A 25,619-nucleotide genomic window follows, 5' to 3' on the forward strand; every position below is an offset into this window, starting at 1 on the left:
TCCAAGTCATAACTGTATTTAACTTCTCCATCTTGGCATCTCCATCTTATCAGTAGGGTGCTGAAGCACCAAAGTGATCATTAGCAGCAGCCCCATCATTAAGCTTTATGCCACTCCCGGCTACCTGGAACTCCAGGAGATAGAGACATACCAGCCGCACTCTTGAAGCCGCCCTCTGGCGCATTTCCTGTGGCTAAGTGACGGAAATGGGAAAACTCATATGTGTGGCTCTGAGACGCGTTTCCTCTTTCCTCAGATGGCCGCAGAAACAAACCTTACTTCCTGCTGTCACCACTCGAGGCGAGATCACTGCACGCTCTTGCTCTGCAGCCACGTCAAACTCTGTACAAGGCTTTCAAATAGATTTTAAGCCCCATTACAAGCGCAAGAAAATTAAATTTCAATTCTGTCAGCATGTAACTGAGGGACAGAGACCCCCTGACTGACAGAGATACACAGGCAGCTGTGAAAAACACGGCTACATGCCAACGGCGTCTCTAAATCAACCAGGTGATACCAAGCGCTCCAACACCGAATATTCCCCAAGTTGTGCACTAGCAAGTGTTTTGTAAACACACCTACAGTTAAGGTGTAAAGATGTATACACCGGTACTGTTAATATTCTTTAATGAGCATATTTTTCTTCAAGCAAGCCCTGTGATCTTACAATGTGAAATAAGAACCAAGCAGCCCCTGAAAAATCACACAGAGAACCAACATGAGGGAACTAAAATAGGCCCAAAGTGAAACCAGCGACAGCAGAGATCTGGCAAAGGGTTGTGGGTGACACTGCAGTTTGGGGGGGGAAACAATCACAATTAGGTCACAGCAGACAGCACATGTGTGTTGTGCATATCAGCACTTTAACATACATGTGGTGGCGGCACAGCTTCCACAGAACAGCCCGGATACTACACCCTCCAATAGCAATGCGGCAGTCAGGGTACAACCCAACGCAACCGGTTTGCAAGACAGCAGGAGCAAACTCCCCGGCTCAAACCCGCATGACACCACGCAGGTTTTTGTTTTCCACAGCAGGACTTGTAAAGGAGGCATCGATGGGTTTTATTCCAGATTTGTACTCCAAGATGACAAGAGGCACCAGACAGCTGTCTGGAGGCAGGAAGCAGCATAATGACCTGCTCGTGTCATAATGACCTGCTCGTGTCCTCAGTGGCAAGCCTTCGGTTTAAGCTGTGCATCAGGCCGCCTCAGAAACACAGCCACGGATGTTTACAGATGCAGTCTACATTGTTGGCTCAGCAACTTCAGGGAAGCTGACAGACTAGTGACTCTGCTTTCACATGCCTACACAGACCCATCAAACAAAGAGGAGACCCCACCCACTAGCCACATCAACAATAAGGTTACCGCATACAGCACTGTATTTGTAAATTTAATTCAATTTAAATCAAGGACAATTTGCAGTTAAATAACCTTTAGTAAAAATATATAATTTCTATAGGCCTACTTTCACTGACTGCTAACCTGCTTTTTGTACATAATCACCAAACAACTCCTTGGGAAGAAAAAACAACACTGCCGTAACCCACGAAAGCAATTTCCCCCTGGACTGTGTCATGCTGTACGAGCTAAAACTGAAGGATCACATGTAAACAAAGTCAGCCACACAAGTAACTCAAGCCTAAACTAGACACTGACAGCTACTCTATAAGAGTCTTTCTTACAACACCACGGTCATCTGAAGGCCCCCAGAAACATGCGTCATGCGTTTCTTTAGACCTCTGTTTTGTTACCTTGAAAAGCCAGGACAGCATGCCTTCCAGAATAAGCCACACTGACACACCTATCATGTGCTCTACCCAGAAAGCAATATCATTTTGGGTATGTAACAGAAACCCAGCCTTCAGTCACGTTTACACACACTGGGTAACATTCATTTTATGGTTAAAAATAAACACTGACATGCAAATTGCAGGTAAGAGGTTTAAAAGACACTTCAGCTGATGTTAAAAATACCTCAGATTCTAGGAAATATCAACATGTTTCTAGTTCTTTATTAAGTTGCCTGCTTCTCCGTTCAGAGGCCACACCCTCAGCACATGCATGTACATCAGTGCCGGAGAAAACATGCCCGGACGTGATTTAAATCCGCATTCACGGAATAGAGCCAGTGCCTATGGGAGGCTGTCCCCCGGACAGTCAAGGGTCACAGTGTCCAAGCTAAATGATACATGGAAACAGAGCACCAAAATTATTCAGTATGGAATCGAACATCTCGTACACTCGTACACTCCCCCCCCCCCCCCCCGAGTCCATGCTAATATAACAAGCTTAGGTCTGAGAAGGTTCTTATTGCTTTGAGTTGCTAAATATATTTACCACTTGCAGACTCGTATATTATACCTTTGGTCTGTAAGGATCACAACGCAGGCCAACAATGCTGGATAAACAACTTTGGCAGCCATACTTTAGTTGTTATGATCACCTTTTGACAAAAAAAATTGGGATATTAAAACTGACTGGAATATTAAAGAAAAATGTAAAGTGTTTTGATTCTGGATAAAGTTACACAGTTACCCACGTCTCTACACCATCATGTCATCTAGCATTTATCATGGTGTCAGGAAAATTATGCAACATTAGCAGATCTTGACACAAGCAGAATATCTCAGAAAAAACACAACCACATTTCAAGAACTGTTTGTTTTAAATAGGCTCACATTTATTAAGGCTGAAGCAGTAATTAGGCAACCTAGCACTGTTCCCGGGGACAATTCCGCAGCCGTTTAAGCACTCTTTTCATGACTTTCAACTTCATGACCAAGTTACACAAGTTACTGTTTCACAGATTACTTATTCCTGCGTTCTTATTTTCAGAGCAGCAATAATTAATAGCCTGATGCTTAAGTCCTAATTAACCTTAGGAGATTAACATCTTAATAACCACCTTAATTACCACAATTAACATAACATTAAAGTAAAACACAGATCAACACTATGTTATACTTACAGGGGAAAACTAGCACTAGTATGTGTTATTACAACACAAAACAGCACAGCAGAAAATACAAAGTAACATACTATACATTTGATCGGAGTAATAGCCGTATTTATTTAGTGCGCTGTTCGGCAGGTTAGACAAACACGAGTAACAGACTAACGCCACGAAAGGTCTGTGAGACAGAGTTACACAGCTATTCCCAGCCTGCGATGGAGGAGCCCAGCAGCGGAGCAAGACAAGCGGACACCGAGACAAACACGCCGTTCTGCCGCAGCATTCGCCGCCTACACTGAGATTCCCGCAGTGATACTGCCTGCTAATGCGGGTTATAATCACCACATTTAACTGGCTCTCATTACACTGCGACACCCGGCACACATCCTGCGGTCACGTCGGCGGAGCCCAGGCGGCGGAGCGGAGGGGAGCCGCTCCCCTAGGGCCAGCCAGTACGAGGCCACTGAACTGGCTGAAAATGACATCGGGCCGGCCACGCAGTTACGGAGGTATACATCTCTGACAGCCAGGAAATGGGCTTGGGGGGGGCTCCAGTGCACCGGAGTACAAGACAAAAGCGACGCTACTCGGTACGCAACCGAAACAGGCTCCTCAGACACGACTGCACCCCTAACCCCCGGCGGAGACAAGGCGGTATACCGGCACCTCTTACCAGATGGAGGCTTTTATCCGGTGCCGCAGCGCACCGGCCTCGACTCCGTGGAGGCCGTGGAGCGGCGACGGCAGAGAGCTTGTCCCTGGCTGAGGGTTCTTCTGCTGATTCTCAGCCATCACGGTGAGGCGAAGGGGAGAGACAAGCAGACAGATTTCTTTAACTAGCCTCTAACTACTCTTTAACTAGCCTTAACGAGTAGGCCTCAAGCCGGACCTCGAGCTTTCCCCCCCGATTGCGGCGCATCACGGGGCCACTGGTCGGACAAGCGCCCGAGTCACCATCAGGTCCGCCTGCTCAATCGGCGGTGGATCATGGCTGACGGCAAATATGCGACGTTTCCCACGTATATGTTCAAGTAATGCAGTGAGAAAAGGAGGAACGGAGAGAAAGGTAGGCAGGCAGACTGAGCTCGCGACTCGGTGTCGCACAGCACGCCTGCTACCGCTGGCGGGGGAGGCGCAGGCGCACTGCGTGCACCAAAGCTGCGGAAGCGCCGCAAACTGCATGGGAAACCTCTGCGCTCCAGGTCAGCCGCTACTGATGGGAGATAGCGCTGCTTTTCTGTTTGATCCGATACCACGTGTACCACGGTTGGTATCCTGATACTAAAATTCAGACGTCTCTTTTGCATGCATTAAATGGGAAATCTATTGGATTTGAAAACGGGTACATCAGTGTATTTTATATAGTAGCCTACAGGCCATATATAAGCTTGCTTGTATTATGAGGTAAACCAACTCGTTATCCTAACAACCGAAACGAATCGTGCAACTTCATACACCAGGACTCTTCAAATCTGGCCTTCAATTCCAAATCCAGTCCTTGTTTTCATTTCTGCCGGGCAGTTAGTTACTGATTCTGAGGCTTCACGCCTGGCTCCACAGGTAAAGGAAGCCTGGAAAATCAGCAGGACTCAGCCCTTGAGGACCATGATTTGAATAGCCTTGTCATACACTAATGAGGTAGGTACGCAGTTCAGGTAGCAGTCGAACGTTCTTGTGCAGTAGCTTAAATAAGTACTGAGAAAAAATAATATTTTGGGTTATCATTTTATTCAGATGATTTATGTTGATGTAACATCATTTATGAAACGTTCAATAATTTATAAAAATAGCTGTTCCAGCTACAGACTTGCATTAATCTTGAATTTTTACAGCATTGCTAGATGCCAGTGTCCCGTATAAACTCCCCTATGTGTTTTTTTTTCCTCATTCAGGGTCTTTTGTTCAGAAACTGTGGCATGTTTTTGTCTTCAGTCTTGCATCTTGTTATGCTCACCAACTTCTTCTGTGCGGCAGATACAGATGAAGCAACAATTCCCAAGAATCTGACTGCAGGTCTGCTTAGGGATAGGACTGATGGTTCATGCCAGTAATGGGTCCTTGTCCTCTGAGTCACAGCGCGCATGTTGGTACCTGCTGAACAGTGTTGTCGGGTTGACTTCACATCAGTGTCAAATCTGCGCCTAGCCCTCTTTTCACTGCGGCTGTAGAAAAATTTGCGACACGTGCAAGACCCGGCGGTGAGCTTGACGCAGGTGCTCAGACAGGCTACTGGTGAAGTAGGAGTTGTCTCCCCCAACTCAGAAGCCTGCCGCCTGTCAGCGAGGAGTCTTTTTTTTCTTGGTTTCATCATCATCTTTGCCATAAACTGCGAGGTCTTTAAACCTTATGTCAGCCACACCATGAACGTTTGATTGCCCAAGAATCTACACTGACATTGTGATGCCAGTTGTGTGGCAAGGGAGTTGCCCTGATGCACAGTGGATGCAAGTTCTCTGTGAAGGAGGGACATAAGATTGATAATTTATTGATCCCTGTGGGGAAATTGTCTTTACGCCTCCCTCAGCTTGCTCTTTGTAGAGTAAGCTGCCTGCGAAGGGCAGCCACCCATAGCGGCGACCACTGAGCCACACTGCCCCCATACACAGAATACACAGAAATATGATTTTCAGATGAGCCCTCCCATGACTCCTCTTCAAAAGGCCTCAGTGCCTCAGTTGTCAGGTGGATCAGGAATAGCTCTTCCTCACTCAGACACAGCGCCCCCTTGCAGACGGGCAGGAGGCTGCAGTCGCTGCTGCTCTCCCCTTATACACATTCTCTAACATATAACAGGCAGTAGTCTGTCTTGTTTCTGCTGACTGAATCAGCTTGTTCTATTCTAAATTCAGCTGCATTTCACTGCTCCCAAACTTGTGTTATGATGCGTGGAGCAGGCAAGCAGGAAAATAGGCGAGCAGAGCCGATGACGCGGGTGTCTTGACTCAAAGGTTCTAAAAAATGCCCAAAAACCTCTGTTTTCAACAATAGAGAGTGGCTGAATTTCTCTGACAATCATCTCTACCAGGCATCTTATAATCACTTTAGCTCTTGGAGAGTCATCTACCCAAAACAGAAATACTCAAGTCTATGGACGACGAGCTACACTGCATGTCCTTAAAGTAGGCCGGTCCTTAAGACACTTAACGTTACTAACTTAATAAGCCTAGTCGGCTACCTACTTTAAAGGTGAAGTAGTCAATATGAATTGTTCCATTTTAAAATGCACTTTGACAAAATGACACAATGGCTAACAGCAGATTATTGCTCAGATTAGGCCTAAATTGTGTTAAATCTCCATTTTAAAAATCAACATTATCTGTTAGCCTCCTGTGGGTAGCTAGTGCATATTTAGTAGCTAAAAGTAGCAAAATAGTGGATGTAAGCCATGTTAACTTAGCAGTAGTTAGTGTCCAGTTTTTCTAGAGTAAAAATACTGCCCTGCTAGTCAGTTAAAAGTGGTTGCATCAGCAGGTTTGAAATCTGGCCCACGTGGTGCATATAAATTAGACTAATGTAGCTAGCTATCTATGCTTAGCTGTCTATGCTTAGTTGTAGCTAGCTAAGTAACCGGGTTAATGTAAAATAGGTTCTAGCTAGTTATCTGGCCACTTAGCTATTGGGTCGTGCCTGTATTACCTAGCATGCCCTGCAGCTTCAGGCATAACGAAAGAACTGAACTGTTGTGTTGTTCTGTTATGCATGTAATTGTTGTGAGATTTTTAAAAAAAAAAAAAAGTGTTTACTGTCGACCCTGAATATAAGTGCTATTGAAATTGACCACACTGGCTGTCACCATGAGTACTCTTGTTGTGAGCTTCATGTTCATGTCACTAGTGTACATGGTGTTGAATGAAGCTGCTATCTCTTGGCGATTCTGCTGGCTGGAAATCCTCAGAGGTTCAGGAAGCCTCGTTTCACCATCACTAACTCACTGACTTGTGCGGAGCTGGAAGAGCAGGTGGAAGGAGTAGTAGTCCCTATCCTAACACTCACATTTACGTTGGTCCTGCTTGTGCTTCATGTCCTGCTCCCTATTATAATATAAACATTGAAATTACCAGGTACAAAGAATGTTACATTAGAATCGATTCTCAAAATGAAACATTCAGATGGAAAGAATCAATGTATCGATCTGTACATCCTTAGCCTCTCTGACATGCCGCCCCCCTGATGCAAATACAATTTTTTTTCCCCTCAATCAAAACATTTTGCCACAGACACAGTAGTCCATGTAGGGACAGGTTGACGATCCCTCTGTTAAGTCCTAGCTGCTTATTTACAGATAGTGGGCAGCGCTGTTGTCTGACACCTCCACAGCTGGGCTGTTTGAATCCCCCGTCCTGTTTGCACTGTAGCCTCAGTCACATGGGCACCCTTATCCTCCCACAGTGCTATGCATGCAGTTGGGTGAGAGGATTTCTCTAAAATGCCCATAATATTTTTACATGTCCGGTGATTGCGTGTAATCCCGCCCCCGTGGCCCCCACCAAGATAAGTGAATAGAGGACGCTGTTTTTACATTGTTTGCTGAGAAAGCTAAAAATCAGAACAGGCAATTTCATTCCTGTAATTAGCTTTTAAGAAACATCACTATGCCATCAATCACTAGCTAGCCAATAAGAACATAAGAAATTTTCAAACGAGAGGAGGCCATTCGGCCCATCAAGCTCGTTTGGGGAGAACTTAACTAATAGTTCAGAGTTGTTAAAATCTTATCTAGCTCCGATTTAAAGGAACCCAGAGTTTTAGCTTCTGCTACACACGCAGGAAGACTATTCCATACTGTGCTTTCAATGTGCAGCCATGCAGCAAAGGTAAAATTATCCTAAATCACTTAAACCTTAATGTTAACAGCACCAACACTTTCCAGTCCATATCTGTATAATAATAATAATAATAATATGCGTTATTATCTGTACATTTCACCCTATATTTGGTCCATATATCTTAGAAAACATACATGTAGATTTTCATTCAGAGCAATTTTAGTTCTGATCACATCTTTTCAGTAACAATGTTGCTAGACCACCAACACTGCCGGTCAGATTCGTCTCCTCCCTCCCGTCACCGTGAAAACAAAGCCGGTCTCCAAATTAGCATTGCATAGTGAACGGCTTCCTGTTGTGAATTCCATTTGCAAGTACAATGTGCCCATGACTTGAAGAGATGAGATATACATCGACATCCTGCCTGACGGACGTTGGCAGAAAGTCCTTCTTTGTCGTCCAGCTAAGCTGGGTACTGCATCCAGTGACGCTTTCCTTAAACAGGCTGAGCCTTAAGTGGAGTGTGGTGAGATTTAACAATGAGGAAGTGTAGGCCTATTTACTTTATCTGGCTATTATTTATTGTAATATGAACAAAAGGCTTTTAAATGTGATTAAAAAAAATCCAAACTTTGAGATCCCATCAAACAAAAAAGCTTGATTTGCTGCCGGACAAACCACCAAAACATTTCAGTGTTTTTAATGCTGACTCACCAAAAGGGCATCATGTTGGAAATCTGCTGCCACGTCTTCTACTCATTATCTCCAAATCTAATGTGTCCTTATTGTAAATGCATGCATTGGAGATGCAGGCAGGTGCAGTGACATGTACCACGTTTTAAAAGGGACCCACATACATTCACGCCAACCTGAATAAGCCTATTTCTATGCGTGTTGGCCCGAAACAATGCGTTTAAGATGGGGTTGGGTGGATCAGGTGACCAGAACTATTCCTATTCATTGTACTTGTCCTGCATACACGACAAAACATAAATCGGTAGTTCTCTTCTTTCACAACCCCATTAAACTCACAATTTTCCTCTTTCCTGTTGAAATGCCTCCTTATTTTTGTGTTCCCTTTCCCTGCTGTATCTCTGCCAAATAAGCACCCTTCTGTTCACTTGGTGTTACTAATGTAGTATGTTCCAAGGAGAATGGGAATATAGGACCAACTCTTCATTTCTTGGCCCAGATGAGGCTGTTAATGGACGGTGAAACGAAGCCCGCTGCGGGAAAACATTCCAGCGCAGCCTCATTAACGCAATTAGCTTGCATGTGCTTAACGAATCTTCCTGCAGCTGGTGATGGTTGCGGCACTGACCCATTTCCAGCACTCAGAATTCCCAGTATACCACTCCGGATTGGGGCAATGTAATACGTCAGTACGTTAACAGTCAACATGGGTAGATTTCGTTAATGCAGATTTCGTTTTGTAAACAGTGTTAACTGTAAATTCATTTAGTACAACGAGCTGAGCTCACTCGTCACTTCGCACCCACCCGCTTTTGCTGATTAAGACCCGGTGTCTGATGTGTGCGTTGCGTTCATTTAATCGTGACATGACAAAAGCGGTGCTAATCGATAAGCACGACTCTGGGTCTCACACACACACGTCCGCATCTCATAACAGCCCAGAATCATCATTCTATTTTAAAGCAACAAGTAGCGAAGAAGCAGGGATGCCAGCAATAGACGTGCAAGTAGCAAAAATAACCGAGAGGTTTAATGAAGTGTATAAAGATACGAGCTTAAAAAAACATTAATTTAAAGGAATCGTGTCTTATTTTTCAAGAGACGGAAGGTCATGGAAGGTCTTGGTATGACCTAAACAAACGTGCAAACTGGACGTGCATATTTATGCAAAGCAAATCGGGTGTCCCCGGCTCATGCAGAGATGCTGGCAAAGCAGAGCAAGCAGGGAGGCTAACAAAATGAAAACGCGTTAATGGACGGTACAGTCAGGTGGGATCTCCGGTCAACCCAAGACAGAAAAAGTGCTGCAGGTCAAACTGCGAGTTTCAAATCCGGCCACATCCTGAGTGCTGGAATAATTTGTACAGCAGGTCATACTTTTGCCCTTACGTAACCCCTCGCAGTTTGCACTGAAGCATTTCTGCAGCAGTACTCCCGCCACTCAAGATAAACAATATCCAGTGCCAAAGACCAAAGATACTAACTTGCTATTAGAGAAGAAAAAAATGTGACATTTACTGTCATTAAATATCACCACTGGGAGAAACTGCACACCAAAACTGAGTGAGAACCTTTACTAGTTCAAGCGATTAATATTAAAAGAGGATCATTCATAAACGTGTAAACACCCAAACACACACACACACACACACACACACACACACACACACACACACACAGTTAAAGGACAGCTGTAGCACTACCATTTATACGTTTCTGTGAGTCCTGGAGCTATAGTGTGCATCAGATACAGAAATCGATTATTAAGCATCAGACTAAAAGCTGAAGCAGATCCCCAAGAGTGCCTCTGAAGGTAACTGGCAGGTAATCGTTCTCGCAAAACAAAGCATCGATTAACAAAGTGAGTCATTTCTCCAATAATTCACTACTGAGGACGTCCTCTCTGACAACAAGGGACACAAACAGGCAGAAATGATGTGGAACAACAAGGGGTCTAATTCCATACAATGCAATACACTCATCAAAAAGTTCCCAGCAAAGGTATACAAAGCAACTTACAATGTTTCACAAACATTTAATCACACTGCCATCTAGTGTCTGTCACAGAAACACACTAGTGTCCCTGAGCTCCCCAGTCTTCGTCTGAAAAGGTGTCTGCTTCCGGCTTCTGGAGATTTCTTTTAAAATCTTCACCAAAATGATTAAGGTCTTCTTCCTTGAAAATTCCCTAAGTACAAAAGAATTCCTGTCTTAATAGGGAAACTGCCCCACAAGCCACAGATTCAAACATCAGACTGCAGATTCTGCAGATGCGTTTCCTCACCTTGGGCAGGTAACCAAGCAGTTTAGCGGCATGATCTTTGAGCAGCTTTTGTCTCTCGTCCTCGATAATCCTCAAACGCGCCATCTCACGCTCGCGTTCAGCGGCTCTCTCCTCTGCCTCCCGCTCCTTGTGTGAGAAAATAAAACCGTGTCACATCACTACAAAACCCCCCATTGATTTGCTTCTATATTTAAATGATTATCAGATCTGGTTTTGTTCTTAATGCCCCCTACTGGAATACCACTGTCTTTACACACACACACACACCATACTGCAGATCAGCATTCCAGTTACATTCAAATATCACTCCTACCCAAGAACAGAATTAATATGTTATTCCTAGTTCTGGAGATTTTATTCAAGGAGACACTTAGATAGTTTGTATTTTGTATACATTTTACAGCAGGATAATTCACGTTAAACGTCTTACTTGGGAGTATGTCAGTACGGCCAATCACATGGCCTGCTCCCTAGCCTCTGGGCTTGTGCCTGGCATATAGATGACGTACCTCTTCGGCCAGAGTGCGCCTCCTCCTGTCCTCCAGCAGCTCCTCCACCGCCCGCCGGTGCTCCAGCTGTTTCATACGCCGTCTCTGGGCACTCATCTGTTCGATGCGGTCGTCCTCAGCAAACTTGGTCATCATCATGCGCCTGAAGGCTTCTTCTTCCTCACGCTCGGCCTGCTTGCGCTGCTGCTTGAGGGCCATCTGCTCCCGGCAGGTCTGCTGCAGCTCCAGCCTCTGCCGGATCCTCCTCTCCATCTCCTCCTGTGCAGAGGCACCAAGCTGACCCTCGAGGGCTCGGTCCAGCAGTTGGCCAGCTGAGACAGCTCAGACGGGCAAACACGCAGCACGGACAGATGCACAGGTACGTACGCGTTGCTTCTGCCTCTCAGCCTCTGCTTGCTCCTCCATGTAGAGCTCCTCACGAGCGCGGTCCATTTCCTCACGTTGCCGTGTTTCCGTTTCAATCCTCTCGGTGAGCTGTTGGAACAAAATGGCCCATTCTGAGGTCACCTCTCAGCTGCATTGGGCTTGGATCTCCAAATACAGCATGCTGGACTCAAAACAGAGATCTTCTGCTTGGAAGAACACCAGCCCCACCCTAAAGCCTTACCATCAGATGGAGGTGTTGTTTTGCGTTCTCTCGCTCTCGGACCTTGGTCATCCTGTCTTCCTCCCTGCGCTGCTGATATTCCGCGTATTCTACGATACGTCGATTCTCGGCGTCCATCTTCTCCCTCTCCATCTGTCTCCACTCAGCCTGCTGCCTCTTGAACTCCCCTACATATCTCTGGGTGGCTGCAATCTTCTCCAGCCTCAGTTGCTGCTCCCTGTGGGAAGACACATCCACATTTAGAGCATATTAATGGTACGGTACAAATGCAACCAACCAAAGCACCCAGCCCAGACAAGGCAATTACATTTGGTCCTCCTCATAGATCTTCCGGACTATCTCGTCCACCATGAGTTTCTCCTTGAGGAACTCCTCGTATGCCTCCTGCCTCTTGTGTTCCTTCTCCTCCAGCTGCTGTTCCAGCTCCTGCTGGTAGCGTGCCACCTCCTGGTAGTGCCTCTCCTCCTGCTCCTGCTGCTCCACAATGGCTTGCTCCTGTTCGTCCTTCATCCTAAGCGCCAAGTCAGATTCTTGCCTCTGAGGTACACAAGAGCTGAGAGTGTCACCCTCTCCAGAGATTCTACTTAACCATCACCCAGAAGGAACAGTAGCTTGTGATAAATTAGCCACATCACTTTGTTGCACAAAAATAATTTCTTAACTCCATGGGATATTCAGAATAATCTAACAACTAGAGAATGTAGATAAAGAAGCTGAGAAAAGTGCTTCAACCGAATGTAAAATGTTCATAATTTTCACTGGATTTTACTAAAAATGTTGTTGAATCCTTTGTAACCCCAACTTAACGCGTCTGGCAGGCCGTTACCATGGCTTCACATCTCATAAGCTCCTTCTCAGCAACCTGAGCTGCTCGTTCCTTGTTCAGGTAGGCAGCCTTCAGCTTCTGTTCCAGCTCACGGAGCTCAATGCTTTAAAAACAGGGGAAAATAATAAGCTAAATGTACGTGGGAATGTTCTTCACACCTGTGAATTACGGAAATACGCTTGTTTATCAGGAAAGGAGACGAGGAGGGTTGCTGATGAGGCTCGGCGTCACGCGCCGAGGGCTTCCTTGTACCTGTTTTCCCGGATCTGCTGCCTCAGCTTCTCCTCTCTCAGCTTTTCATGGTTGATGCGAGCCAGTTCCCTCGCCATCCTCTCCTCCTGTTCAACCTGCTTCTCCCGCATGATCCTTTCATTCTCCGTCTGGGAGTGACGACAGGAGTATTCATTAAAATTTTCACGGAAGTAAGGCATGCACAGGTCTAAGGGGACAGCTAAGATAGTCCTCATGCTCTTCCTAGAAGTACTCGGCCAATTACAAAAAAGTTGTCCTTTTTCATTTCACTTCTGATTGGCCGGTTTGGTGGTATAAACCGGCGCCTTAAGTCAGAGACACGCACCGTCAGGAGGGCCCATTCCACCCGCCGCTCCTGCTCCTCGTCCTGCGCTCTCCGCAGCTGTCTCTTCCTCTCCAGCCTCTCCTCATTCAGAAAGCCGGCCTGCATCTGTCTGTCCTGCGACAGGCGTCTCAGCCAGTCCTCTCGCTGCTCCGCTTGCCGCCGGGACTCCGCGACCAGCTTCTGCTGCTCTCTGTGCGTGTTGTAGCGCCGCTGGTTCAGAGACGCCTGTGCATTTAGGGGACAGGAGACACGCAGCGGTCACATTTTTTCCCGACTATTCCAAACCAGTTTCTATGATCTATGGTTCTCAGCTTCCCAGAGCTGTATGGCTGATATGTTTCTAACACTTCAGATTATAATCAAACACGGCTGACATATTAATTAGAATTGGTTCATGGTTTACGCAATATTAGCATTTATTTTTGTCTGTGAGGTACTTTACCTATTATGGTTTATGGGAAAGATTGCTGAAGTAATAAACAAGGAACTAACTATTTAAGTGATGGAACAATCAACAGGTCAGCCTAATCCCTGTATGGGATGCCAGTCCACTGCAGTGATTAATAGTAATTCATATTACTGCTGTTTATAAAATAGACCTAATCATTAAATTCCAGTATCTGCTTAACTACAAAAAAAAAATGATCGCAGTCCTGGTCTGGGCATAGCTTGCATGGTGGATGGAAAATGTCTAATGTCGATGGCAAAGATATTACACCATTAAAGACAGCAGCCCTAAAATGCTGGCGCTAAAACGACATGTAACGCAACTAGTAACTATCAAAAGACAGAACTAGTTTTCTACCTTGAACTGTTAAATTAAAAGCTATGGAATTACCATATCGACGTGTTGTCCCAGTTAAAGATTCAGACGGTAGCTTTCATGCAAAACAAACAGCAACCCTGTACATGAATTAGCGGAAACTTTCGAGTGTTTCGACTGTTTGTTGGCGCGTTGGCTTTGTTGTCTTGGCGACAGAGCAATGCTTGGCTTGCCAGTAAGATGTTATGGAATTGGTTAAAGTGTCCGCACATGGGAAAGTTCATTGGCCATCCGGCTTTTGTTTGTAGTCATTCATTGGCTGATCAACGGTCGGCAACAGACTGACATTTGTTCATGACGATAATGCCGTCGACATAAACACGTAGGTTTTCAAGATTCAACAGGTGCATTGGAATGCTTAGTCGCTCGACCTCACTCGGTTACAAAAGGCTGAAGACATTGGAAAACAATACAGGTGGCGTAAAACAATACAAGACGGTGGAAAAACTGGACCATATGTAGTCAGGCTGATAAAGTGCAGTAATAGATCTACAGAGTGCATGTACCACGAATGTTACAGGAAATGTGACATACATGATATATGATTTTAGTGCATTGTAATCCTTAACCATAATAGAATTAACTTCAGAGAGGGTATCAAATGCACTGAACATCTGGTGATTCTTTTTTTTCCAGATATACAGCCTATAAATGAAATTTCAGATACCAGCAGTTTAGGACCTTAACTCACTGTCATGCATCACAAGCTGTTGTCTGCACAGGACATGGGAATGCTGGAATATTCCATGTCGGATCATGTCTGTCTGTTCTTCCTCAAATACCAGAATCAAAAAGGAGGGTCCCAGGATGATCAGTGATCCCATGGCCTGCTAAACACCGCGCCTCGAGCACCCTTGGCGGCCCCCGCAAAGTCTGTAAATAGCGCAGCCCAAACTAAAACCACAATTCACATTTCATGACATGAGCCACCACCATTATTGTCCACTCCTGGGCGACCACTTTGATTAAAAGCAAAACCATCATTTATCGTAAATATTTCATTAACTTTTTCAGGCTACTGTGTACAATGTATACATTCAGACTAGTCATTATTGTATGCTAAATATTTAACAACTACTATTAATTCCAGGTTAAATCTGAAATATGCTATTTGGCTAGACTTGATTTCCTTCATTGAAGTGGTGTCTGTAATTCCTGCATGTTGTGTGCCCTGAAACAGACTGGCATCTCATCTTTGTTCTCTTCTTCGTATCCTGAAGTTTCCGTATAGCTTCTAGACTCACTAGAAGCCTGTTCTGAATAACTAGTATAGAACATAAATGTATGTAATCCCAAAAGATACAATGCGTGTTTCTATAATTAGGTGACAAATGAGAGTAACTGCAGCAGTTGTTCCGGTTTTGTTTCAGCGCATAAATGTTTGTCGTTGCGACACCCCGCAGCACAGACCTCAGACAGGACACATGATATGAAATAGACCCAGGATTTACCTCTAGTTCCTACAAAGAAAACACAGCGCCCACACAGATACGAGAAACGTGTAATGGTGCATATGTCTGTATATTTGTAAGCAGTGCATTTATTGCATTCGCCTGATATATATATGAATACTAGAGACGCATTTACACAGATGCCTCTGGAAACAGCTGTAAAGCAGCAATCTCCGTTGGTAACCGGATTGTCTTTCATCAACTGTATGACACCTTTAAATAATGAATTTGGGGATTAACTAAACTCATTACCTCTTAAAATCGTTTAAATGTACTACCCTGACATTTAGCTTTCCACTGTAATGTAAGTCACTCCACAACACGATTGAGAGAATTGTTTTGTGTAGACAATGAATATGTGAAGCCAGAATTCCATGGAATGATGCTATTTTCCAAACAGATGTTCCTGGTGAGAGACTTCCATTGTAATGTAAATGCACTAAGTTAACACAAGGTGGCACTGAAATCCCAGCCCTTACTGGGCAGGAGTAAAAGCAGCCGTAGGTATATGGGGAGAGACGTGCATGTGGGAGATGTATCAAGTGTTGGTGTATTTGTAACATGTTTATTAAACCTCTGACATTTTCAAATGGAGGTCACGCTTCAGAGAGAACCCCTGTATTATAGTCACTGACGTGAATTTTATAGAATACTGCAAATGACCAGGACGATCAGCACTCTGTCAGGGCGTGATTACAGTCTGTTTGCCTATGCTGACAGATATTATTATCTCTGAGTTTCCCCCAGTACCTTCAGTCATGCAGCTGATTGATTTTGCTCTTCACTGGAGTGTTGAGACAGGAAATGCGGCTTTATCAGGAAGGGAAAAACCACTGCTGTTACGTGTTCAGTGGAAAGTGTTTGGATATCGTGCTGGTTTATGTAACGGAAGGAGTCGTGTGTCACACAGTGGTTTCAAAAAAAGGAAGAGCTTTATAAACCTATGTGTTTAGAATCTGTGCCGTTTTACTTATGATCCAAAAACATAAATGATTTATTAAATACCTTAAAATAGTGCTCATGCTTATTGTTGTGGCTGCAATATTTACTTCCTGCAAGATCCCCGGACAGAGAGGTGTTTATTTCGCAGGCTCATATTTATAGTTTGTTTGGTCTAACCACAAAAGAACTGAATAACCATTTTCAGGAAAGGTTTTAGTTTTAATTGTTCAAAATGTAACTTGGTGCATCCTGGCTCCAGAGTTATCAACCACAAGGGAAATTCCCCTTCAGGCATGACTAAAAAAAAAAGAAAAACAAACAATTATGATAAGTTTGATATATACAATAAAGACCATTTTCTTCCAAAGTTCTGACTGATGTGCTGAAACAATCACCAGTATTTAAACTGAAAAATTTTCTGTTTTATTTCTAAAGGTAAGTCTATGTTACTCCTGCGATCAAAGCTGCACATGAACATCTAATTTCGCTCATTATAAATCAAAATGAAGGCAGCTAAACTGGCAAGCAAATATTTCATGTCACAAAAGCCTGTTGCCCCGCCCCCCCCCCCCCAAAAAAAGGAAAAAAATATCTCAGAAGTAAATAAGCTTTGACAAGTAGCAGAGCCCTGTCTGCTGTATTCAAATGAATTAGTGTCATTGTGGCTGACAGGCCTACTAGCTGATCGACTTGCTGCGAGGTGATTAGCTTAGCCTTTGTTGTTCCTTGAAATGCTATTACCTTATCTATGGGATTTGTGCCATGTCAGAGAGCTCACGGATTTTATTTTGCAGTACAGGAAAAATATTATACATGATTCCTCTCTTACTTGGATAAGCTATTTTGAAGATAGATTCATATCTGCATGTCCGCATATTGCAGGGCAGCACGGCGGCTGGGAGGTCAGCGATTAGCACTATAGCGTCACACCTCATATTGGTTCAAGTTTTGCCCCCATGAGTTTTGCCCCCAAGTACTCCAGCATCCTTCCACCTGCTGTCTAAAAACATGCAGTTAGATCAACCTAGGATTGTCTACATGCTCAGGAAGACCATACTCAATGGCACAGAAATGGGGTACATTGCTGTGTGGCTCTGGATTGGGCTCTGGTTTCCACACTAATAATGTGCAGAGAGAATCGAGCAGCATGCTTTGGAAAATCTACAGGCACTTTCACACCACCAGAACTTTTTTTCTGGAACTAGAACCTTTTTCCAGAACCAGGGACTTTTGGTGTGTTCACACCTCAGGCATTTGGACCGACTGTAGTTTCTCGGAGACAGTTCCAGAACCGTTTTTTAGTACCTACTCCAGACCAGAACACAAACTACTAAGGAGGCTCTTACAGTGAAAAACTTGCCTCGCAGCTGTGGAAAAGTCTCCCAGCGGATGTGTGAGATTCAGGCTCAATTTCAATATTGACATGTAGACTAAAAACACATTTGTTTAGTCTAGCTTATCGGGAATGCTTATCAGTGTACACAGAATATAGGCTCACGGAGCGCCTACTGTGGATTCAGGCTTCCAGAGTGGATAGCCAGAATGGAAAGGCCGTCTTTCTCAGGACGCATACACACTTAATTCGACTATCTGCATGTTGCTAACCTGTAGGAGGAAAAAAGCATGATAGGCATATTTATATTGATTTCTGCTTAATCGGGACGAGAGCATCACTAATAAATGACCAAGTTTATATAAACAGATTAGCTAAACAAAATCAGCAAAACGAGAGGCTCAGTGCCGTGCAGAGGGATGGGGCAGGTGGCAGAAGGGACGACTCTTTAATTACTAGCGATAGGCAACAGCAGCAGGCAGGTGTGTAGAAGGTGCTTGTTCAGGGGGCCCAGTGCAGAAGCAGGCTGGCTCCCGCGGCTGTGCGGAGAAGCTGGCCAGCAATCCCGCAGCACCGCGCCAAAAATTCTATTAAAACGGCACAACCTGACAGCAAGCTGTTTTGTTAGTCTGTCGCCGGTGTAATTATTCATACTGTGCGATGCCAGTGCCAAATGTCCTGACACTGTCATTTTTTTACAGATTATTTAATTTTATTTATTACTTTCTACATTGGGGAAATGCAAAAAATCTTGATGAATGTGTTTATAATGATAGCTAATGAATACACAAAATGACATTGCCAGAAACAGGGTGAAAGATAATAATCTGACTCATCAAAGCATCTTGTTACTCCTCTAAGGTATCTCTTTTCCTTTAAGCACTTCACCATAGAACAACACTGTATTGTGCTACAAATAATTCACAAAACACATAATAATTTAATTTGAGGGCAATACTGAGATAATATCTATATATGTATTTTACTAAGAAACTTCGATTTATGAAACAGTTTTTTTTTAAATTCCGTCCATGTTTCCTTTGTTCTTAAAGCTGCCTGTTCAGTAGCACTTCGCTTCTTCCTGGGTCTCTGACAGCCATGGCAGCAATAATCTCTCAGACACTCTGCCCTCTTGTGGCCTTGGGCTCTAACTGCAGTCACTGTCTGTGACCCTTCTCAGACTGACCGCCACACGCATCTTGTGTCACAAACCATTTTCTTTGAATCTCCATTCGTCAAGTGCAGATGTGTAAGAAATGACAAAATGAAGCCTCTTTTTGTAGGAGGTGGCACAGTGGTGTTGCCTCACATGTCTGGTACTTGGTTTTGAGTGCATTTGTAAAATAAAGTAGTAAATGCATTTACTATAGGTTATTATATATTGATCTAACATAAGCCACATTCTAATATATATCTTTCCTTCCATCCATCCATCTATTCATCCATCCATTCATCCATCCACCTATCCATCCAACCATTTTTTGTACCCACTTGTCCTATTAAGGGTCACAGGGGGTCTGGATCTTATCCCGGAAGTTACAGGTGCAAGACATATAACTTTACAACATAGCTTTATATTGAACTTAATTTTCATTTTCATCTGACAAGTAAGGAGTGCAATCGCATTGAAATCGCCAATGTACCAGGTTTCCTCCCGGTTCTCCGGTTTTCCCACCCATAGTCCAAAAACTTACTGAGGTTAAATGGAGTTACAAAATTGCTCATAGGTGTGGCTGTGTGTGTGAATGGTGTGTGAGTGTGCCCTGCGATGGGTTAGCGCCCCCTCCTGGGTTATTCCCTGCCTTGCGCCCTGTGATGGGTTAGCGCCCCCTCCTGGGTTGTTCCCTGCCTTGCGCCCTGTGATGGGTTAGCGCCCCCTACTTGGTTGTTCCCTGCCCTGTTGCCCTGCGATGGGACCCCACGACCCTGAACTGGACCAACAGGTACAGAAGAAGGACGGATGTGTCAAAGCAAATTAGCTTCATGCCACCATAAAATGATTTCTTTGAGAAATTGTACTTTTTTGTTTCAGTTCTGTTTCCTATTTTGGTGAGAATAGTTTGGTTAAAGAAAACACCTTGACCTTTACTGCACAACCAACCCAGGTTTGAGGTTATTATAAGAAATCAAAACATGAAGTGCCCTTGAAAGTGAGAGTTCTGTTGAAGGTGAGCTATATCTCATTTTGCTGCTTTATGTGTCCTAAATCTCTCCCTATCTTCTTCTTATTCCCCCAGAATTAGACTGGTCCAAGGTTCTGCAGTAACACACAATCCAAATGCTCTCAAACTGTGTCCATTATTAATCATGAAGTAAATGATGCATGACCAGGTCGGGGCTCAATTCTTACTCATGCAAGAGTCACTTTGCATAAGAACCAGCCAGCATCGATTTTTTTCAAGGCATTCAAATCTCAGGAGGACACCGAGCCTTAAAATGTCCCCATAAACAAAAGATGGGGGGGGGGGGGAGAAGGTTAATGTTCTACCTCCCCAGTGAGCTGTGTGTATCGGCGGGGGTCCCCAGGGAAGCAGAACGGCAAGCTGCGTTATTTGCTGGGATGACTGTCCTTGGTGACGTAGCCATGGCGACACTCGCTGTGACCTGGGCTGCCCCCGGCAGAGTGCTGGGGCGGTCTTACACCAGGGCCGATGCCACAGGTCCCCGTGTCCCTTTATAGTTCACGCCTCCCAGTTACACTGATGGATTACTCCCAATAAATCACACTTTTAAACAATTTATAGGCTGGGGAGTTTGAAATCTCTCCTCTATTAGCTAGCTAGGCTGCGATGAATCAGTGTGCTCCACTTGACAGACCGAAGTATTCATCTTTGTCAATTTTCTTGAGGCCTCTTGTGCAGATACGGTGACAAATGAGGACATCCCTGGCCGTTTATGAAAGAGAAGGGATGTTATGTTTCGTACAAGCAACACGCGACAGGTCCAGTCTGTCTCTACCAGAACAATCTGAAACAACCTGCCTGCTAACAGAACGGAACATCAATCCGTTAATCCTGAGAGAGAGGAATTCTCTGTGTCACCTCTCAAGTCAGGCATATGTCTTCCTACCTCCCCCCCCCCCCCCCATTATCTGGTCATGGTGTACCCAGCACAGGGCTTGGGTACACCATGGTATGTTCAAATGATGTGTTTTTATATTTTTGTTATAAATATTTGTCATTTTTTTTCGGCATGGTGAGCCGGTGCTGTGGCTCAGCTGGTGGCAATGATGCCGCACAACTCTGCTGTTGGGGGTTTGAGTCCCGCTCTGCATGCCTGAAGTTTCTGTGTTCTTTTGCTGTTGGTGGTTCACATCCCACTCTGCGTGTTAGGCTGATTGCTGTTGTTAGACGCCCCCTAATGGGAGTGTGCCTAGTGATGTCCTGCCTGTGCATAATGAACAGCCAGGTACTAGATATCTGTACATAATCAGCAGTCTTAGGGGGGATTAGCTACTGTAGCTGATAATAATAGTGGATATGACTGTAGATCAGTTTTGTTTTTATCAAAAAACTGAATGTATCCATGTTTCTTACTTAGCAAAAAGTAAGATACATAGACGAGCATTTTTATTGGCTGAAGAATAATCAAAGCGACAACCAAAGGAAGTGCCCACTGCGCTTTTGACATCATATTATTCAATTAAATAAAATGACTGCAATGTAAAAATTCTGTCCCTGTTGTAAACTGCACAATCTATTCCCTACAGAACCCAGTCTGAAGTGGTTTCCAGTATAAAGGGAGCCAAGCTTACCTGTCAGACCATTATGTATTGCAGCAAGGTGTTCAGTGGACAACCAAATCAATCCAGGCCTGGCAATTCACAAGTGAGTTCCCCATTATGCTGACTCAAAGTCCGCAAGCCCCAAGCGCTGCCCACCCCTTCTTTGCCACCCCCCCCAATACACTGCTCTCCACCCAAAAAAAAAAGATGGATGATGGTGTTCAGTATTGTCATAGGCTTGAGAGTCAGGCGAATGGCCTGATTCACTCCACTCTCCTTTGAAATCCATCCATCTAGATTTTAGGAACAACCTAATTAATGAATAAGAACATTTGCCTCATTCTTGTGTGAACTTTGGTGCTGGACACCCTGCTTGCCAGCGCTGAATATATTGCAAGTATGTCAAATTTACATAATTCTTCCTTTGGGACGACCATGTGTCTTCAGAACTGTTTCATGTAAAGCCTTGTATACAAATAGCACATGCATAACTCTTCTCAGTACTTTGAGGCAAAGGGACACATAAGATCTCTATTGTTTTTTGTTGTTCTGGAAACAAAGACAAGCCGTAGTTCCATGCAGCCTCATAGTGGCTCACCAGCTATTGCTGTTTTCTGTTTCCTCCCAGTTAGGGTTTGCCCCACTCTCTGTGTGGGACTTGCATGCTCTTCCTGTATCACGCAGGTGTCCTCCCAAAGACATACTACCAGAGCGTGCAGGGTCGCCAACTCTCACGCATCTGGTGTGACATTCACACTTTCAGACTCTCATGCTCACACAAGAAATCTGACAGCAAATCTATATTATTCCTTCATAAACCCAAAATTAGCTACATCAAATATGCAGGGGTCGTTTGCAAACCCTACAGACTGTTTACAAGGTAATAAAGCTGTTACATACAATGTAAATGTGTGCAGACTTGTCTAAAATTAACAATCTCACTCCAGCCAGCTGACCCAAGTTGGCATCGCTGCATATGTTTGTGTGTCTGTGCCCTGTGATGGCCTGGCATCCCGTCTAGCGTGCAGCCCAGCAACGTGCCCTGTGCTGGACTGGCATCCCGTCTAGCGTGCAGCCCAGCATTCTGCCCTGTGATGGACTGGCATCCCGTCTAGCGCGCAGCCCAGCATTCTGCCCTGTGATGGACTGGCATCCCGTCTAGCGTGCAGCCCAGCATTCTGCCCTGTGATGGACTGGCATCCCGTCTAGCGTGCAGCCCAGCATTCTGCCCTTTGATGGACTGGCATCCCGTCTAGCGTGCAGCCCAGCATTCTGCCCTGTGATGGACTGGCATCCCGTCTAGTGTGCAGCCCAGCATTCTGCCCTGTGATGGACTGGCATCCTGTCTAGCGTGCAGCCGTCCTGTTTCCAAAGGCCCAGCTACAAACGGCAAATCAAAGAGCGAAAATCATCAACTGGGGAAAAAAAGGTAGAGGGAGCATGTGGAATTGGATGTCATCTGTCTAGCCACCAAAGGCAGCGTGGGACATGTACATCTTAACGAGGGAGGGGGGCGGGCCTGGTGAAGAGCGAGGGGGGGTGCAGAGGAGTCTGTGGTGGGCAGGCGGGCACGTGCAGTGCCGTGAAGCTGAAGTGAGACAGGCCCCGCGGAGGTGGACTGCGGGGGGGGGGGGGGCACTCCTGCCAGGTGTTGTGGTTTTCCCATCCCTCGTCGCTCAGCCCCCCCCCCCGGTCCCCAAGCGGTGCCCCATGCGGTTGCTGAACCTGCGAGACGTGCTGGGGAGAGGTGGGACGGAGAGCTGAATAACGGCGCCCTCAAAAGCAGTGGGGGGGGGGTGTAATGTTATCGTAACACAGCTGAAGGTATCGGCGCCTGCGTTGACCCCGCAGCTGCACCCCCACGCTCATTCTCGCAGAAAATGCCAGGCATTGGCGCGGGCGGCTGCTAGGCTGAACACACGCCGAGGAAAAGGCCTCTTCTGCCCTCGAAAAGAAACACAACTTTTTCAAGCTATTCTTAAAAAACAAGGGCAAAGCACAAAAGTTAAATGCAAGTTAAAACCACTCCGTTATTCTCCCAGCAACTACGAAATATAAAAAGCACATTAAAGTCCAATAAATCTCAGGGATGGCCGGTGAGCGTAAGGCCCGCTAATTACATTCAGGGACGCCTAATTGCCGAAGCTGTGAATATTTTCTGTGGACACAAAAATCAATCCTGCTCTGTCAGATGTGTTTTGCTGGCAATAATAAAAAATTAAGCAGTTCAACCTCAACCTTATTTCGGAGGCGGGGGTGGGGGGGGGGGGGACACACGCGTGGCGTAATGAGCCAGATTACAGCCTGATTTAAATAAACCCTTTATCCGGGGGCTGGGGGGGCTGGGGAGGCTGGGGGGGGGGCACGCCTTCACTCCCAGCAGGTTTTTAAAGAAGATAAGACAAATTAGCAGAGACCCTTCCTGCTCCTCACTCCCTAAGCATAATAACCATTATAATGCTGCAATTACACAAAGCTTTGTGTGTTTTTTTTCTCTCCTGCTTAATGATGTACCAGCGCCGGCCGCGCCGGGCTACCCACGGGCTACCCACGGGCTACCCACGGGCCCGGCCCTGACCAGGCGTGGCCCATTTTTCACTACTCACATTCTGCTACTTCAGCTTGCCTAATAGGGATTTTCATGTGCGGGAAGCGTGACCCCATCTGCCAGCCAGCCACCACAATACAAACGCACTCGCCCATTAAAAAAGCTTACAGAGGCTTTTTCTGCACTCTTCCCCGCTCGAGTTATTTAATCAAAGGAACAGTTCTCACGCTGCTTAAACTGCCCACCATTACTCACCGCCGCCCCCAAATGGGAAGCCCGGACGATAACGTCATCCATCTGTTAAGAGGGCCACGCCGCCCTCTTTACACTCTGCCTCCTCCGCCGCCTTCTCCGCTGAGCGCCGCTGAGCTCCACCTTTACGGTGTGCCGCCCGCTCGCCATGGACGTGCTGCCATTTCCGCTCGGCCTGCTCCTTCCGGATCGCTGCCAAAATGCCGGGGTGACCCTACATCTGCCTGATCACATTTCAAAGCCAAATTATCCTGATCGCCAGCTTCAGATATGTGATGCTTGGGTCATGTACTGAGATAATACGTGTCTCTCTTTCTCTCATTGCTAGTCATGGTGCAAATGAGACTTAATAAATAACATATAATCGCTGAGAAACATAAATGTGACATTGTCAGATACGGACATTAAGGCGCAGACAAAAGAAAGACAGCTCACCACCTGGTTGGTAGAGAAAGATTGTGTTAATCGGCCATGGAATTGGACAAGAAGAATGATAATAAGTAGATTTTAGTTTCAGAGTTATGAATCCTGAATTATTAGACTTTTTACAGACCCACTCAGGGCACAGACTGTTCAGCAGTCTGTGGGGTCCTTAAGCCTTGCTGTCCTGGCTTGGCGGCTGCAGAACCTCCTCGCTGATGGCTGCGAACCACAGAGGAGCGCGATGGCTCCTTGATGATGCCAGTGGCCTCCTGGATGCAGCAGTCATTGTAGACGTCCAGCGGAGAAGACAGACTGCTGCTAGCAATGCTGTCTGCTGTTTTAATGGCCTGCTGAAGGCACTGGTGGTCTGAACCTTTGCGGGACCTGAATCAGTCTGTGATGCAGTTTGTTGGGACGGTGCCTGGACAGGGTGGGAGGAGGTAGTCTTGCCCACCTCATGCACCATCACCACTGTTCCCACTCAGTCATGATCAAGTTTTGGTCGTCTATCCATCCATCCATCTTTCCAGTCTCTCCAACGAAGCACAAGGCTCCAAGCAAGGGACATTGTGGATTGGATGCTAGTCCAACACCATGTTTTTGGACAGGGCTTTAGCAAACTGCCAGTATTACTAAGGATCCAACTGTTGGTCATATAAGTGACCCAGCAATGGGCTGGAAGACGCCAAACAGCTGAGACCCAGCGATGACTCAGCCAAATGTTCCGTAGACGCTGCCTCCTCATTAATCACTAGAAGGAAACTTGATGTCCAAATAACTTCGAGAGGAAAGCTAGTAATAGACCTCGTGTGATATCTCAGAACTTACTGCCTACTTCCAATACCTTAAACATTGCTCCTCAGAAATAACTACATGTGGAAATCCTGAAAGCAAACTTATGG

The 25,619-nt window shown here is 45.4% G+C and overlaps 2 protein-coding genes and 1 long non-coding RNA gene across 3 annotated transcripts in view; 1 reads left to right on the top strand and 2 right to left on the bottom strand.

Annotated features, from left to right (window-relative positions):
• LOC111846690 (DNA-binding protein RFX7-like) overlaps positions 1-4,093 on the bottom strand; it is a 26,779-nt gene extending 22,686 nt beyond the window's left edge. The window contains exon 1 of the mRNA XM_072698307.1: positions 3,633-4,093. Coding sequence (XP_072554408.1) covers positions 3,633-3,751 — 119 coding nt within the window. The 5' untranslated portion in view covers positions 3,752-4,093. The remainder of the gene's footprint in view (positions 1-3,632) is intronic.
• Positions 4,023-7,117, top strand: LOC111846692 (uncharacterized). The gene is made up of 2 exons (XR_002838932.2): positions 4,023-4,161; positions 4,520-7,117. It is a non-coding gene; the product is annotated as an uncharacterized lncRNA (long non-coding RNA).
• A 2,983-nt stretch (positions 7,118-10,100) lies between these two features.
• On the bottom strand, positions 10,101-14,215 carry mns1 (meiosis-specific nuclear structural 1). Its single transcript, XM_023817132.2, has 10 exons — positions 14,060-14,215; positions 13,222-13,446; positions 12,897-13,024; positions 12,645-12,747; positions 12,126-12,355; positions 11,819-12,035; positions 11,578-11,685; positions 11,212-11,469; positions 10,703-10,828; positions 10,101-10,606 (listed from the first exon to the last, which is right to left on the bottom strand). The coding sequence occupies exons 1-10, from the start codon at positions 14,060-14,062 to the stop codon at positions 10,493-10,495; spliced, it is 1,512 nt and encodes a 503-aa protein (XP_023672900.1). The 5' UTR covers positions 14,063-14,215; the 3' UTR covers positions 10,101-10,492.
• Positions 14,216-25,619: the final 11,404 nt, after the last annotated feature.

Source organism: Paramormyrops kingsleyae, chromosome 13, assembly GCF_048594095.1.
Source record: "Paramormyrops kingsleyae isolate MSU_618 chromosome 13, PKINGS_0.4, whole genome shotgun sequence".
In the NCBI taxonomy this organism is placed as follows: domain Eukaryota; kingdom Metazoa; phylum Chordata; class Actinopteri; order Osteoglossiformes; family Mormyridae; genus Paramormyrops; species Paramormyrops kingsleyae.

What these genes read in the sequence shown, in the direction of transcription:
- mns1 (XM_023817132.2), bottom strand. An exon ending in CAGCAGATCCGGGAAAACAG is followed by an intron (nt 12,748 to 12,896) that starts GTACAAGGAAGC and finishes CTGTTTTTAAAG; the next exon opens with CATTGAGCTCCGTGAGCTGG. An exon ending in CTGAGAGGCAGAAGCAACGC is followed by an intron (nt 11,470 to 11,577) that starts GTACGTACCTGT and finishes GCCTCTGCACAG; the next exon opens with GAGGAGATGGAGAGGAGGAT.